At 46.7% G+C, this 13,327-nt stretch overlaps 1 protein-coding gene across 4 annotated transcripts in view; it reads right to left on the reverse strand.

The window, feature by feature from the left end:
* LOC146554464 (ADAMTS-like protein 2) overlaps window positions 1–13,327 on the reverse strand; it is a 63,180-nt gene that overhangs the window by 16,788 nt on the left and 33,065 nt on the right. For all 4 annotated transcript variants that reach the window (XM_085254790.1, XM_085254791.1, XM_085254789.1 and 1 more), the window contains 10 exons: window positions 12,948–13,320; window positions 12,718–12,786; window positions 10,839–11,094; window positions 10,520–10,614; window positions 9,239–9,365; window positions 2,893–3,106; window positions 1,491–1,646; window positions 578–748; window positions 320–496; window positions 57–210 (listed from right to left, as the gene is read on the reverse strand). In XM_085254790.1, the coding sequence (XP_085110916.1) occupies window positions 57–210; window positions 320–496; window positions 578–748; window positions 1,491–1,646; window positions 2,893–3,106; window positions 9,239–9,365; window positions 10,520–10,614; window positions 10,839–11,094; window positions 12,718–12,786; window positions 12,948–13,320 (1,792 nt within the window). The remainder of the gene's footprint in view (window positions 1–56; window positions 211–319; window positions 497–577; window positions 749–1,490; window positions 1,647–2,892; window positions 3,107–9,238; window positions 9,366–10,519; window positions 10,615–10,838; window positions 11,095–12,717; window positions 12,787–12,947; window positions 13,321–13,327) is intronic.

Genomic DNA, 13,327 nt, shown 5'->3' on the forward strand with positions numbered 1-13,327 from the left:
CCTGTTAGAAAGTCATCGTCTCACGGCGGCATCGTCTGCTCTTGGAGTTTTTATACCTGGTGCTTCTGTCGGACAGCTCTGGATTTCACAGCTCTGCTTGGTTTCTGGCTTGAGGGCAGAGTCGCAGCTGTGACCCCTCGTTACCAGCTCCTCCCCTTGGTAACACTTGACCTCTCGAACCTGGACGCCACGCCCACAGGTCTTGCTGCACTGAGTGAACAAGAGGTCAAACTTGCCAATTGTAGTTTGTTGAGGAAAGTTTGAAAAATGTGAGACGGCTGTGATTGTGTGCTGGGTGGCTGATGACAGGCGTCGCTACCTGAGACCAGGATGTGGTGAACCACTTGGAGCAGGGTCTCTGGAAGCAGGATGAGCTCATCTGCGGTTTGTTGGTTTGGTTACAGCTGCTGTCTGGAAACTCTTTGAACACTCCTCCTTCCAGGCCAGCACACACCACCTGACGTTGTTGCACGCCGCGGCCACAGGTAGCGTTACACTGAAACACAGACGCAAAACTAAAGAGTGCACGATCCTTATATAGCGTTAAAATATGATGTCTTCACTGTGCCACAGTCACCTGTTGCCACTCCTGCTCAACCCAGTGTGGAGCACAGTCTCTGTCACCGCAGGGATAGATGGCCAACGGGCGTAACGGCTGGTCACACTGCCCGTCTGACATCACAAGTCCGCCTGACGAACGGCAGGTCACAGAACGCACCATCCTGCCCTCCCCGCACTCACCTGAGCACTGACACAATGCAGAGACATTTTCATGCAAAATACATTTACACGCTGCACAAAAGCTGCTCATAACCTCCACCTCTGAAAACTACAACACTGCAAAATCGAGTCAGATTAATCTGCTGTTTATCCCACTGTAATCCACTGGTTTTCAGCCCAGTAACTGACAGCCGCCGTTCCACTGGGACCATTTCAGGAGAGGCTGAAGCAAAGAGATGGATCGACTGAAGGCCCAAAGGCTTCAAATGCTCTGTGTAGTTCTTTGTTGCTCTATATAAAACCTATTTTAACCTGTTAAACTCTTTTATCTTCGGCATTTTTCGTAGAATAATAAAAAAAACATTGCAAACTCTGTGTTTTTGTGCTAATAACGAATAATCTTAATATGCAGTTTCAAAGTGGTTCTTTGCTAAGCTGTCTGCACACTGCACACACAGCCCAGAGTTGGGCATGAAGCAGTGTTTAGTGGCTTAACAACAAAAACATTCAGGTTCAAGTAAACGAGTGAAAAAGCAGCGAGTGTCCACAGACGCTCATAAAGCCTGGAAAACTTTAAAAACGACAAGAAAATCAAAAGATAAAGACCCGAGTGACTCGAGACTGGTTTGTTACCATGGTGACGTATCTGGTGATACCTCTCACAGACACACTGTCAGGTCATCAAAATGACCAAACTTTACAGTTTCAGGCTTGGAAACAGTGATTGACAGTGTCAGTGTGTGGTGGGTACAGTAAAGGGCTGAACTCACAGGTCCCCAATCAGAAACGCTCCATCGTCTGTCACAAGGTGGGCCTTCACATTCCTGGCTCTCTATTGGCCGAGAGGTCTCGTTACATAGTTTCCTCTCCATAGAGCAACGAACCTCTCGAGTGCGGATGCCCCGAGAGCCACAGCGTGCTGAGCACTGACACACGGAGGGAGAAACGATGAATGACAGCTGGTGTGATGAAGCATGACAATATTCACGTGTCCTCCTGACGGGAGACAAAATCTCAAAAAGGTGAATCATGGAAAGTTTCTTCTTGCTTGTGTTAAGGTTCAAAATTGAGGAAGGAGAGTACAAACCACCCTTGGTCCAGAGGATCTTGGTCAAACAATGATTTTAATGACTACACACGTGTGGGAAGAACACTCTGTACGCCGACAGCAAGTGATCTCCGACTTCCTCAAAGCATACACAGATTTTATACCGTCAGGGCTTGTTTACTGACGCCCCTTCATGCGTCACAGATACATTTTATACATAGATCAGATCAACACCACAATGACTTTTAACCCAGAAGATCATCTTCTATTTTCATGGCTGGTACTTTCCGTTCTTGTCTTAAAGTGAATTGTTCCTCTTTCTTGCCGAGACATGACTAATCTCTCCTCTAAATAAATCTAACTCATGTGTGTGTGTGTGTTGACCCCACATGCTCTTTGTGTCACCTCTTCACCTACTAACTGTCTGTGTCTCGTCCTCAAATGCTCTTTCTCAATTCACCTGTTGCACTTCTGACCTTTCACTAGACCAGAGGCTCACTGAGACTATGTGTATGTCTTCTACTAAATAAATGTTTTAACCAAGAACCTCTACTTAAACCTTAATATGAAATGACCTGATATATAAGTGTTTTGTAAGCATGTATTGCAATTCCTTCTATGTTCTAGTTTTCCCTCAGCATGTATCACCTGAACAGTCACGTCAGTGAAGCTTAAGACCTTTAAAGAACCTGAACATCAACTCAAATAAGCACAGATATGCATTGTGTACACAATAGTTATAACTGCATCTGAAATACAAAATTAACATCATCATAAACATCTTAAGGCCATCTTAAAGCTATCTGTTACATTGTTAAAGCCTCGTCTTAGCCTGCTGCTCAAAATAACTTCCTGCTTCTGCAAACTCTCTGCAAGCCTGTTTCCTGTCAGCCTGTGACTTTTAGCCTTTCTGAAAGACACACTGTTCAACCCCTGAATGCAATATAAACTCCAGATTATATTATTAATGCAATGGTAATAATGATGATTATTTAACAATAGCAGTAAAATAATTTCCCTGCTCCACACTTGGTAACACGTAAGAACATGTAAGAAGTTTGCAGTGAACCAACATTAAACGAGAACTGGTTGTTATGAAAGTTAGACGCTGCTGTAGCACAAACCTCCGACCACTCCGACACCTCCCACTGGGGTCCGCAGCTTTGGCCGTGGCACACCTTCCTATTGGCTGGTTTGTGGAGATCATGTGACAGACAGAGCGAATCGTAGACAGAGGAGTCGAACCCAGGAGACAGCATCTTCCAGCAACGCACGATACGATACTGCACGCCCTCGCCACACGTCCGAGAGCACGCGCTCCAACCACTCGTCTCCCATCTGAGAACAAAGTGGAGTAGTTATCACAGGTCCGTAAAACATCTCCACACATGTAATGAATCACTCTCCTGGATTTGTGCTGGACTTCTGTTTAATTCCCTGGTGGGGCATCCATCCACGGTGGTGACCCCGTGTGATGCATTATGCAGACGGCTTCAGGTGTAACCCAAACTATGGCAGTAAATCAAAGCTATCCCCAAATATTCACTCTTACAGTCCTGGAATCATTTCCAACGTTTGTCAAAAACATTCAACTACAGTGGAACCCCGACTTACGAAGACCCCATTTAACGAGAAATTCAAGTTACGAAGGCACTTAACGGCAATATTTCTGCCCGTGTTGAGGCAAAATGCCCGTGTAACGAAATCCGCTGGCTCTGATTGGCTGAGCCCAGAATGCCTACAATGCCCACGATGCCTTCCGAATCATGTGACAACCCCCTTGGTTTTCGTACTTGCGCTTCGCTGTTCCACTTGAACGACGTATTGTTGTTGCCGTTAGCAACTAGCCTATAGCCTACCGTTCACTCAAAAGGCGCGATGGCTGCTTCGACTTACGAAAGACCCTCGGGAACGAATTAATTTCGTAAGTCGGGGTTGCACTGTATATGCATACGATAACATTTTTAACTAAAATATTTATAATAATATTATAAATAGGCAGTAAAACATGAGGTCTGATAAATCAGCTCCAGATTATTGAGAATAAAAAGAAATCCACAGATATTTAGCAGCTAATGCAGTAACACAATTAGGCCAGATGTTTGTAGGAAATCTGGGTGATGCTGTAAATTTATAGATACAGTTATACAGTGGGGCAAAAACGTATTTAGTCAGCCACCGATTGTGCAAGTTCCCCCACCTAAAATGATGACAGAGGTCAGTAATTTGCACCAGAGGTACACTTCAACTGTGAGAGACAGAATGTGAAAAAAAAATCCATGAATCCACATGGTAGGATTTGTAAAGAATTTATTCGTAAATCAGGGTGGAAAATAAGTATTTGGTCAATAACAAAAATACAACTCAATACTTTGTAACATAACCTTTGTTGGCAATAACAGAGGTCAAACGTTTACTATAGGTCTTTACCAGGTTTGCACACACAGTAGCTGGTATTTTGGCCCATTCCTCCATGCAGATCTTCTCGAGAGCAGTGATGTTTTGGGGCTGTCGCCGAGCAACACGGACTTTCAACTCCCGCCACAGATTTTCTATGGGGTTGAGGTCTGGAGACTGGCTAGGCCACTCCAGGACTTTCAAATGCTTCTTACGGAGCCACTCCTTTGTTGCCCGGGCGGTGTGTTTTGGATCATTGTCATGTTGGAAGACCCAGCCTTGTTTCATCTTCAAAGTTCTCACTGATGGAAGGAGGTTTTGGCTCAAAATCTCACGATACATGGCCCCATTCATTCTGTCCTTAACACGGATCAGTCGTCCTGTCCCCTTGGCAGAAAAACAGCCCCATAGCATGATGTTTCCACCCCCATGCTTCACAGTAGGTATGGTGTTCTTGGGATGCAACTCAGTATTCTTCTTCCTCCAAACACGACGAGTTGAGTTTATACCAAAAAGTTCTACTTTGGTTTCATCTGACCACATGACATTCTCCCAATCCTCTGCTGTATCATCCATGTGCTCTCTGGCAAACTTCAGACGGGCCTGGACATGCACTGGCTTCAGCAGCGGAACACGTCTGGCACTGCGGGATTTGATTCCCTGCCGTTGTAGTGTGTTACTGATGGTGACCTTTGTTACTTTGGTCCCAGCTCTCTGCAGGTCATTCACCAGGTCCCCCCGTGTGGTTCTGGGATCTTTGCTCACCGTTCTCATGATCATTTTGACCCCACGGGATGAGATCTTGCGTGGAGCCCCAGATCGAGGGAGATTATCAGTGGTCTTGTATGTCTTCCATTTTCAAATCAAATCAAATCACTTTTATTGTCACATCACATGTGCAGGCACACTGGCACAGCACATGCGAGTGAAATTCTTGTGTGCGAGCCCCACAAGCAACAGAGATGTGCAAACACAACAACACAAACGAGCAAAATACAAGAATGGCCAACCTGAAACTAATAAATATATGTACAATATATAATAGTGTATGCATTTCTGGATGTGTATACTAAATATTTTCCTACGTGTGTGTGTGTGTGTGTGTGTGTGTGTGTGTGTGTGTGTGTGTACACATATTTTACAAATTAAATAGATAAATAAATAAAATATACAGAGTGAGACATGTGCAAAACAGTGGCGTTACTGTACAGTATGGAGTGCATAATGTTGAAGTTCCAGTAGTGAAGCTGAGGTGTCTATGACGTGTTCAGCAGTCTGATGGCCTGATGGAAAAAGCTGTCTCTCAGTCTGCTGGTACGGGACCGGATGCTGCAGAACCTCCTTCCTGATGGAAGCAGTCTGAACAGTTTATGGCTGGGGTGACTGGAGTCCTTGATGATCCTCCCCGCTTTCCTCAGGCAGCGCTTCCTGTAGATGTCTTGGAGGGAGGGAAGCTCACCTCCAATTATCCGTTCAGAGCACCGCACTACTCGCTGGAGAGCTTTGCAGTTGTAGGCGGTGCTGTTGCCATACCAGGTGGTGATGCATCCAGTGAGGATGCTCTCAATGGCACAGCGATAGAAGGTCCTGAGGATGCGGGGGCTCATGCCGAATCTTTTCAGTCTCCTGAGAAAGAAGAGGCGCTGCTGCGCCTTCTTCACTGTTTTGTTTGTGTGTACTGACCACGTAAGATCCTCAGCCAGATGTACGCCAAGGAACCGGAAGCTGCTCACTCTCTCCACAGCAGCGCCGTTGATGGTGATGGGGGTGTGTACTTCTCTGCACCTCCGGAAGTCCACTATCAACTCCTTTGTCTTTGCGACGTTGAGGGTGAGATGGTTGTCTTGACACCAGTGGGTCAGGGCGCTGACCTCCTCCCTGTAAGCTGTCTCATCACCGTTGGTGATAAGACCCACCACTGTAGTGTCGTCCGCAAACTTCACAATGATGTTGGAGTTGTTAGTGGCTGTGCAGTCGTAGGTGTAGAGTGAGTACAGGAGAGGGCTCAGTACACACCCCTGTGGAGCACCAGTGTTCAGTGTGTGATGGGGGATGAGGTGATGCTGCCCAGTCTGACCACCTGGCGTCTGTCAGACAGGAAGCTAAGGATCCAGCTGCAGAGGGAGCTGCTCAGTCCTAGATCCTGCAGTTTCCTGTCCAGCTTCGAGGGAACGATGGTATTGAATGCTGAGCTGTAATCTACAAACAGCATTCTCACATACGTGTCTCTCTTCTCCAGGTGTGACAGGGCAGTGTGTAGTGTCAGGGCTATGGCATCATCAGTGGACCTGTTGTGGCGGTATGCGAACTGTAGAGGGACCAGTGAGTCGGGTAGTGCAGAGCAGATGAAGTCCCAGACCAGCTTCTCGAAGCATTTGCTTACGATGGGGGTCAGGGCTACAGGTCGCCAGTTGTTCAATGAGGAGATGGTGGAGGATTTGGGTACAGGGACGATGGTGGCCATTTTGAAGCAGGCTGGGACTACAGACAGAGAGAGGGAAAGGTTGAAGATGTGCGTGAACACTCCAGCCAGCTGAGCCGCGCATGACTTGAGGACGCGGCCGGGAATCCCGTCCGGACCAGTAGCTTTGCGTGCGTTCACCTTCCTGAAGCACTTCCGCACATCCTCCTCAGACACAGTGTGCGCACTGACGTCATCCGCGGTGCGCACACTGTCCGGTCTCATGGTGTTCGCTGCGTCGAATCTAGCGTAGAATACGTTTAGATCCTCACACAGAGAGGCCGTGGTCTGCGGTGTGCTGGTTTTCCCTCTAAAGTCTGTGATCGTGTTTAGTCCCTGCCACATACTCCGAGGGTTGTCAAACTGTTGCTCCACCCTGTCCCTGTACTCACGTTTGGCTGCTTTGATCGTCTTCCGGAGTTGGTAATGTGCGTGTTCGCGGAGGCAAAGGCGGTGTTCCGTGCCGCCAGTGCCGCGCGAACATCTCCGTTAATCCAGGGTTTTTGATCTGGGAAGGATTTAACTGTTCTGGATGGGACGACATCTTCCACGCATTTCCTGATAAATCCGCAGACTGAGTCTGTGTATTCATCAATGTCTCTGGCGGCCACGTGAAACATTTCCCAGTCCGCGTGATCAAAACAGTCCCGCAGCGCAGACTCCGATTGGTCCGTCCAACAGTGCACCGCCCTCCGGGTTGGAGCTTCCTGTTTCAGCTTCTGCCTGTAGGCGGGCAGGAGCAGGATGGAGCAGTGATCTGATTGGCCGAATGGGGCGCGGGGGAGGGTTTTGTACGCATCCCGGAAAGAGGTGTAACAGTGGTCGAGTTGCCGGTTTCCACGTGTGTTGAAAAGGATGTGTTGATGGAGTTTTGGTGAGGCTTTCTTCAGGTTTCCCTTATTAAAGTCTCCGGCTGTGATAAACGCTGCCTCTGGGTGTGCGGTTTCCTCGCTGCTGATCGCGCTGTACAGTTCCCTGAGTGCACGGTCAGTGTCGGCTTGTGGGGGAATGTAAACAGCCGTAATAATCACTGCTGTAAATTCCCTCGGTAGCCAGAATGGCCGGCACTTAATCATCAGGTACTCCAGGTCCGGTGAGCAGAAGGATTTGACCGGGTGCACGTTCGCATAATCACACCAGCTGTTGTTGATCATGAAACACACACCACCGCCTCTGCTTTTCCCAGTAAGATCCTGTGACCTGTCCGCGCGGTGCACAGAGAACCCCGGCAGTTGTATTGCGGAGTCCGGTACCTTGTCCGATAGCCAGGTTTCTGTGAGGCAGATCACGCAGCAGTCCCGCATCTCTCGCTGGAATGAGATCCGTGCCCGAAGCTCGCACAGCTTGTTCTCCAGAGACTGCACATTAGCCAGTAATAAACTGGGTAACGGTGGTCTGTAAGTGCGCCGTCTCAGTCGAACCAGAACGCCAGGTCTTCTCCCTCTGCGTCGGCGTTTGCGGCCTCCAGGGCCAGAGAACAAAGGCGTCTCAGGTGAGATGAATGGGGGGTCTGCAAACGGAGCGTCCGTGTTGCAAAACTTGAACTCCGGAAAGTTATAAGAAAGACCGTCTTTTATGTCCAGTAAGGTTTGTCGGTCGTACACAAGGAGACAAGTGCTGCTCGTGAAAAAATAAAGGGAAAGTAAAATTAAACACAGAAAAAAGCCGTTGCTTGGGGGAGCTCGCGACGAGGCTGCCATACTCGGCGCCATCTTGTCTCATCATTTTCTGATGATTGCTCCCACAGTTGATTTTTTCACACCAAGCTGCTTGCCTATTGTAGATTCACTCTTCCCAGTCTGGTGCAGGTCTACAATACTTTTCCTGGTGTCCTTCGAAAGCTCTTTGGTCTTGGCCATGGCGGAGTTTGGAGTCTGACTGTTTGAGGCTGTGGACAGGTGTCTTTTATACAGATGATGAGTTCAAACAGGTGCCATTCATACAGGTAACGAGTGGGGGACAGAAAAGCTTCTTACAGAAGACGTTACAGGTCTGTGAGAGCCAGAGATTTTCCTTGTTTGAGGTGACCAAATACTTATTTTCCACCCTGATTTACCAATAAATTCTTTACAAATCCTATCATGTGGATTCATGGATTTTTTTTTCACATTCTGTCTCTCACAGTTGAAGTGTACCTCTGGTGCAAATTACTGACCTCTGTCATCATTTTAAGTGGGGGAACTTGCACAATCGGTGGCTGACTAAATACTTTTTTGCCCCACTGTAGATGCAAAGGTCAGTTTTTAACAGTTTATTTATTGATTTATTTGATAAAAATGGCACGTTTGGTTCGTCCCAGTGTGAACTCCAAGTCTCCAGGTCCTAAAAGTAGCATCTGACTTCAGAGTATGTCAGCATCATCTGAAATCAGGCATAGTGTTAGTTCAGCCATGACATGGAGATCCATCCCTGCAGATCTCAGAGTCAGCCAGCATCAGTACTGTTCACCTGGGAAACGTGTGCTACGATCAAAGCTGCTTCTAACCCTGCTCCACCTCAGAGGTCCTGACTGAACATGATTGGTTTCTCCAGTTAACCAGCATTTCCATTCACACATAAAACTGTGTTAAACGTGGTGTGGATTTTGCAGTGAGTCTGAGGTGAAACAGTACCGTGGAGGACATTGCTTTCCAATGCAGAACTCTTGTGTGGGCTCCGGTCGGGTCAGAGAGTCACAATAACGGTCGTCAACTTCAGTGCCATCATACCGGACGCACAGGGCATATGTGCTGGTGATACCTGGGAACACAGTACATCTCAGAACTTCTCTCCTCTGAGCACTTTTACAACTTGCCTCGTGCACCCATTCATTTATGATTTTTCTATGGTTCTTCTGTGTAAGTGCTAATTATCTAATATTCACACACATTCATGCAAGACCCTGCTCCACCTGCTGAGCTACAGCCACCCCACCACACAGTGCTCACAGAGATGAACATCCTCCATGTCCTGGTCAAAAATGACTCCAAGGTTCCTCACAGCGTTACTGGAGGCCAAGGTAATGCCATCCAGAGTAAGAATCTGCTTAGAGACCATATTTCTAAGCTTTTCAGGGCCGAGTACAATAACCTCAGTTTGATCTGAATTAAGAAGCAGAAAGTTAGCGGCCATCCAGGTCTTTATGTCTTTAAGACATTCCTGCAGTTTAACTCATTGGTGTGTGTTATCTGGCTTCATGGACAGATGGTGTTCAGAGCCATTTTTAGATTGCTCTGGTAGTTCTGTGCTGCTCTCCTGCTCTGTGCATCGTATGATTTCACCACAGACTGCAACACTACACAAAGCAGACATCAGCTCTTCTTTCAAGCTCACCTAAACAGGTCGATCACGTTTAGGCTGGGTCTCAGTTTGCAGCAGTCTCCCAGCACAAAGCCAGAGCATCACTGTGAGCCATTTTTACCATCACATTGTACTCTCCATCCTGAGTGCAGCTGTGACTGACACGATTATGTGGCAACACTGAAAATGCAGGTTTTTGGCCCCCCGGCCTGTTCATACCATTTCAGCCTGATTCAGTCAGGAAGAGCACGAAGCGTCAAACACAATGAAACGTTTCCACTGCAACTGTTGTTGACAAATTCACTTCTTCAGTATGGATTATTAAACAAGGAGTGTTAGTCAAAATCATATTTTTAGTTACAAAGTTACAACATAATACGGTTTGTCCAGTGTCAGAGCAGTACTGTAACATCGCATCACCAAGTCTAGACCTGCATCAGGAGTTCATCAGTCCCTCAGGGATAGCGAGTACAGTGTCACTATGATCACCTTCAGTTAAATGTAGAACAATCACTTTTACACTGTGCTTGAATCTGTGCTGATTTGCAGCAGCAGCCAATCACACAAATATCTGGTTTGGCTCTAACAGTATCAGGTGACAGCTTTGTGTTTACCTGTTGTACAGGTGGAACTGCATGGAGCATAAGCAGACACCTTCCAGCTATACAGGTCTCCCAGACTAATATGTGGCTCCACATCAAAGTTGTTGCTAGAAGGAAGCAGAAACACAGACAGGAGGCAAATTCATGAAACCCACCAATGTCACAATGACTTCACTGAACCTGAGGATCACGTGTTAAAGCCCAGACCAGTCTGCACACATCTGAACCCAGTGTGGTGATGAGATGAAGGACTGTATGTGAAGCAGTTCTTGTTATGATTACAGTACAAATGCAGAATAAGCTCTGAGGATCATGAGATGCTTCATCGTACCTCTCCGTGTCGGCTGCCTGGACCTCTGACACCTGCTGCAGCTCTACCAGGATGGCGGTGTGAGGACCACTGACTGTTTCTGAGGCCACAGAGTCCATGACTGTGACAACGTCCCTGTGCATTTGTGAGCTTGTGTCTGTGTCTGCAGCAGCAACTGACTGCTGCTCAGTGGGTGTGTGTGTGGCTGAGTGAGTGTTTGTCTCCTCCAGCAGCAGGTGGGGAGCATCTTCTGCTGCAGGATGAACCCTCTGATCACCTGTGAACAACAAATGATTTTTAAAATTACTTTCAAGGTTAAGGTTTCATTTTTTATTTTCTAATCTTCATATTATTAGGTGTCTTTTTCATAACTTGTATATAATCAAAGTCAAACTCTACAGTCCTGTTCTTGCGCTTTCCCTCACTTCCTTACAATTTGCTAGAAAAATGGGAAACGGCTACAGGGACAGCAAAAGACTGGGAAAGTTGGTGAACAGGTTAGTGGGAAACAGGTGTTTGTCATGAGCATCCCCAAACGGCTCAGTCGTTTTAAAGGCTGGGGCGAGGTTCACCACTTTGTGAACATCTGTGTTGTGTTACACAACATCCCAACTTCACTGGAACTGTGGTTGTAGTATATTGGCCCAACACTGGTGCGTGAGTCCAGTGAGCTTTGGTGTGACCACAGGTCTTATTCACACCATGAACTCTGAAGTTTAAGCAGCCTTCAGGAGGAGTTCTCCAGGTTCCTTTATTGGCAGTAGAAGCATCTCTGTTCAGGATCATTGTCTGAAAAATGAAGCTGCTCCCAGTCACACACATAGCTGATCAACATCAGACTGTATTATTCCGCGTTCACACCCTGTATTGTCCAAAGTATTCACTCACCCACCCATACTTGTATAAAGCACTTTGAGTGCTCAGATAGAGTAGAAGAGCGCTATATATGAACCAGTCCATTTACCAAATATTCTTCCAAACCAACTTCCTTCCAAGCCAAAGACTAGAACATATTGATGAAGGATATCATGTTTTTGGCTTCACCTGCACAACAGCTGTCGTTCCAAGGCAGGTCTCCCCACCAGGATCTGTTTCCCTGCGTCGGGAGCAGCGCTGGGCTCTCCAAATCACGGACAAACAGGATCCCACATTCTTGATTTTTAGTTCACAAACACTTCTTAAAACGACTAACTACTCCTGAAACTTTGGAGGTTTTAGCTCTTTATACAGTAAAGTTACAGGAGGATAAAAATAATTACCAAGCAAAATGTTTGTTAAAATAATCCTGTCTGTTACCACGTGAGAACAATAAATATAAATTTTCTGGTGTAACCCTCAAACTGAATGGTAATGTAACAACACTCGCTCCTTCCACGTCTAATATCTGTAACGGAGGCGGAATAACTGGATCCTCGCTCCGTGCCCAGTGAATGCTCGCCACGCAGGGGGAAGACGTTTGGTCAGTGACACCGACACAGTTTGTTCCCCCGGTTCAAATCACGGACAAACAGTATCCCACAGTCGTTCATGTTTTAAACACTCTGCACAGACATTTTTTTGAAACATGTTGAATATTATTACACAGTAAAAACCTAAAAAACAACACAAACAACTATACGTAAAATAATTAAAGATGGTTTGTTTTTCTTTTTTTAAAAGGAGGTAGCGGTTTATTTAATTGCAACCTGTAACCTTTTATTTCTTTCATTGTTTACAATTTATAAACTGCAGTGGAGTTTGAAACAAAATATGGGCGTGTGTGCACGTGTGTGTGTGGGCGGGGTTCTTGTAAGACAACGGGGGCCTAGCAAAGCAAGTTTGGGAACCACCGCCTTACTGTACACAAGGAAGATGTCTGAAGTGAAAACATTTGGGAAACAACTGGATTTGTCTTTTCTACCTGGGAAGGTGAGCATTAGCGTGTTGTCATCTTCAGCCGAGTGCTCGTTGGAAGAGTTGGAAGAGCTTTCTTCATGACCAGAGAAAAGAAAGACAGTGGCAGAAATCATGTGGTTAGAAAGCACCAATATCACGGAAGATTAAAGGATCACTAAAGCTGTTGTTGTCTCCTGATTGAACCTCTGGCACGACTCAGAACATCTTTAATAATACAAGTAAGATGAAACTTACTGTAGCCAGATGGTGCTGGAGGTCCCTGTTCCTCCACATCATTGTGACTAAACACACGAGTGATGACGTCAGCTGGTCTGTAGACCATAATGTCCACTGGTGCTGGTCTGGCGGTCTGGATCTCCCACACCACTTCCTCCTCCTCTTCTTCCTGCAGCTGGACATCTGGGTGGTCGTGCAGGTCGTGATGGACAGATGCTGACCCTCTGCTGTGGTTCATCGAGATACTCTGATCCCCTCTGACATCCACGTTTACGTCATTATAGGTGAGGTTAAGATTGGAGTGGCGTGAGGCCGCGGCAGCTGCTTGAGACTTGAGTGGGATGGTATACTCGTAGGTGATGTGGGGGAGTTTCCCATTCAAGTTGTAGTACTGAAAT

The sequence above is a fragment of the Mchenga conophoros genome, linkage group LG18, assembly GCF_057382185.1.
Source record: "Mchenga conophoros isolate Kocher_MC1m ecotype Shallow Benthic linkage group LG18, M_conophoros_male_GT1.1, whole genome shotgun sequence".
NCBI classification, from domain to species: domain Eukaryota; kingdom Metazoa; phylum Chordata; class Actinopteri; order Cichliformes; family Cichlidae; genus Mchenga; species Mchenga conophoros.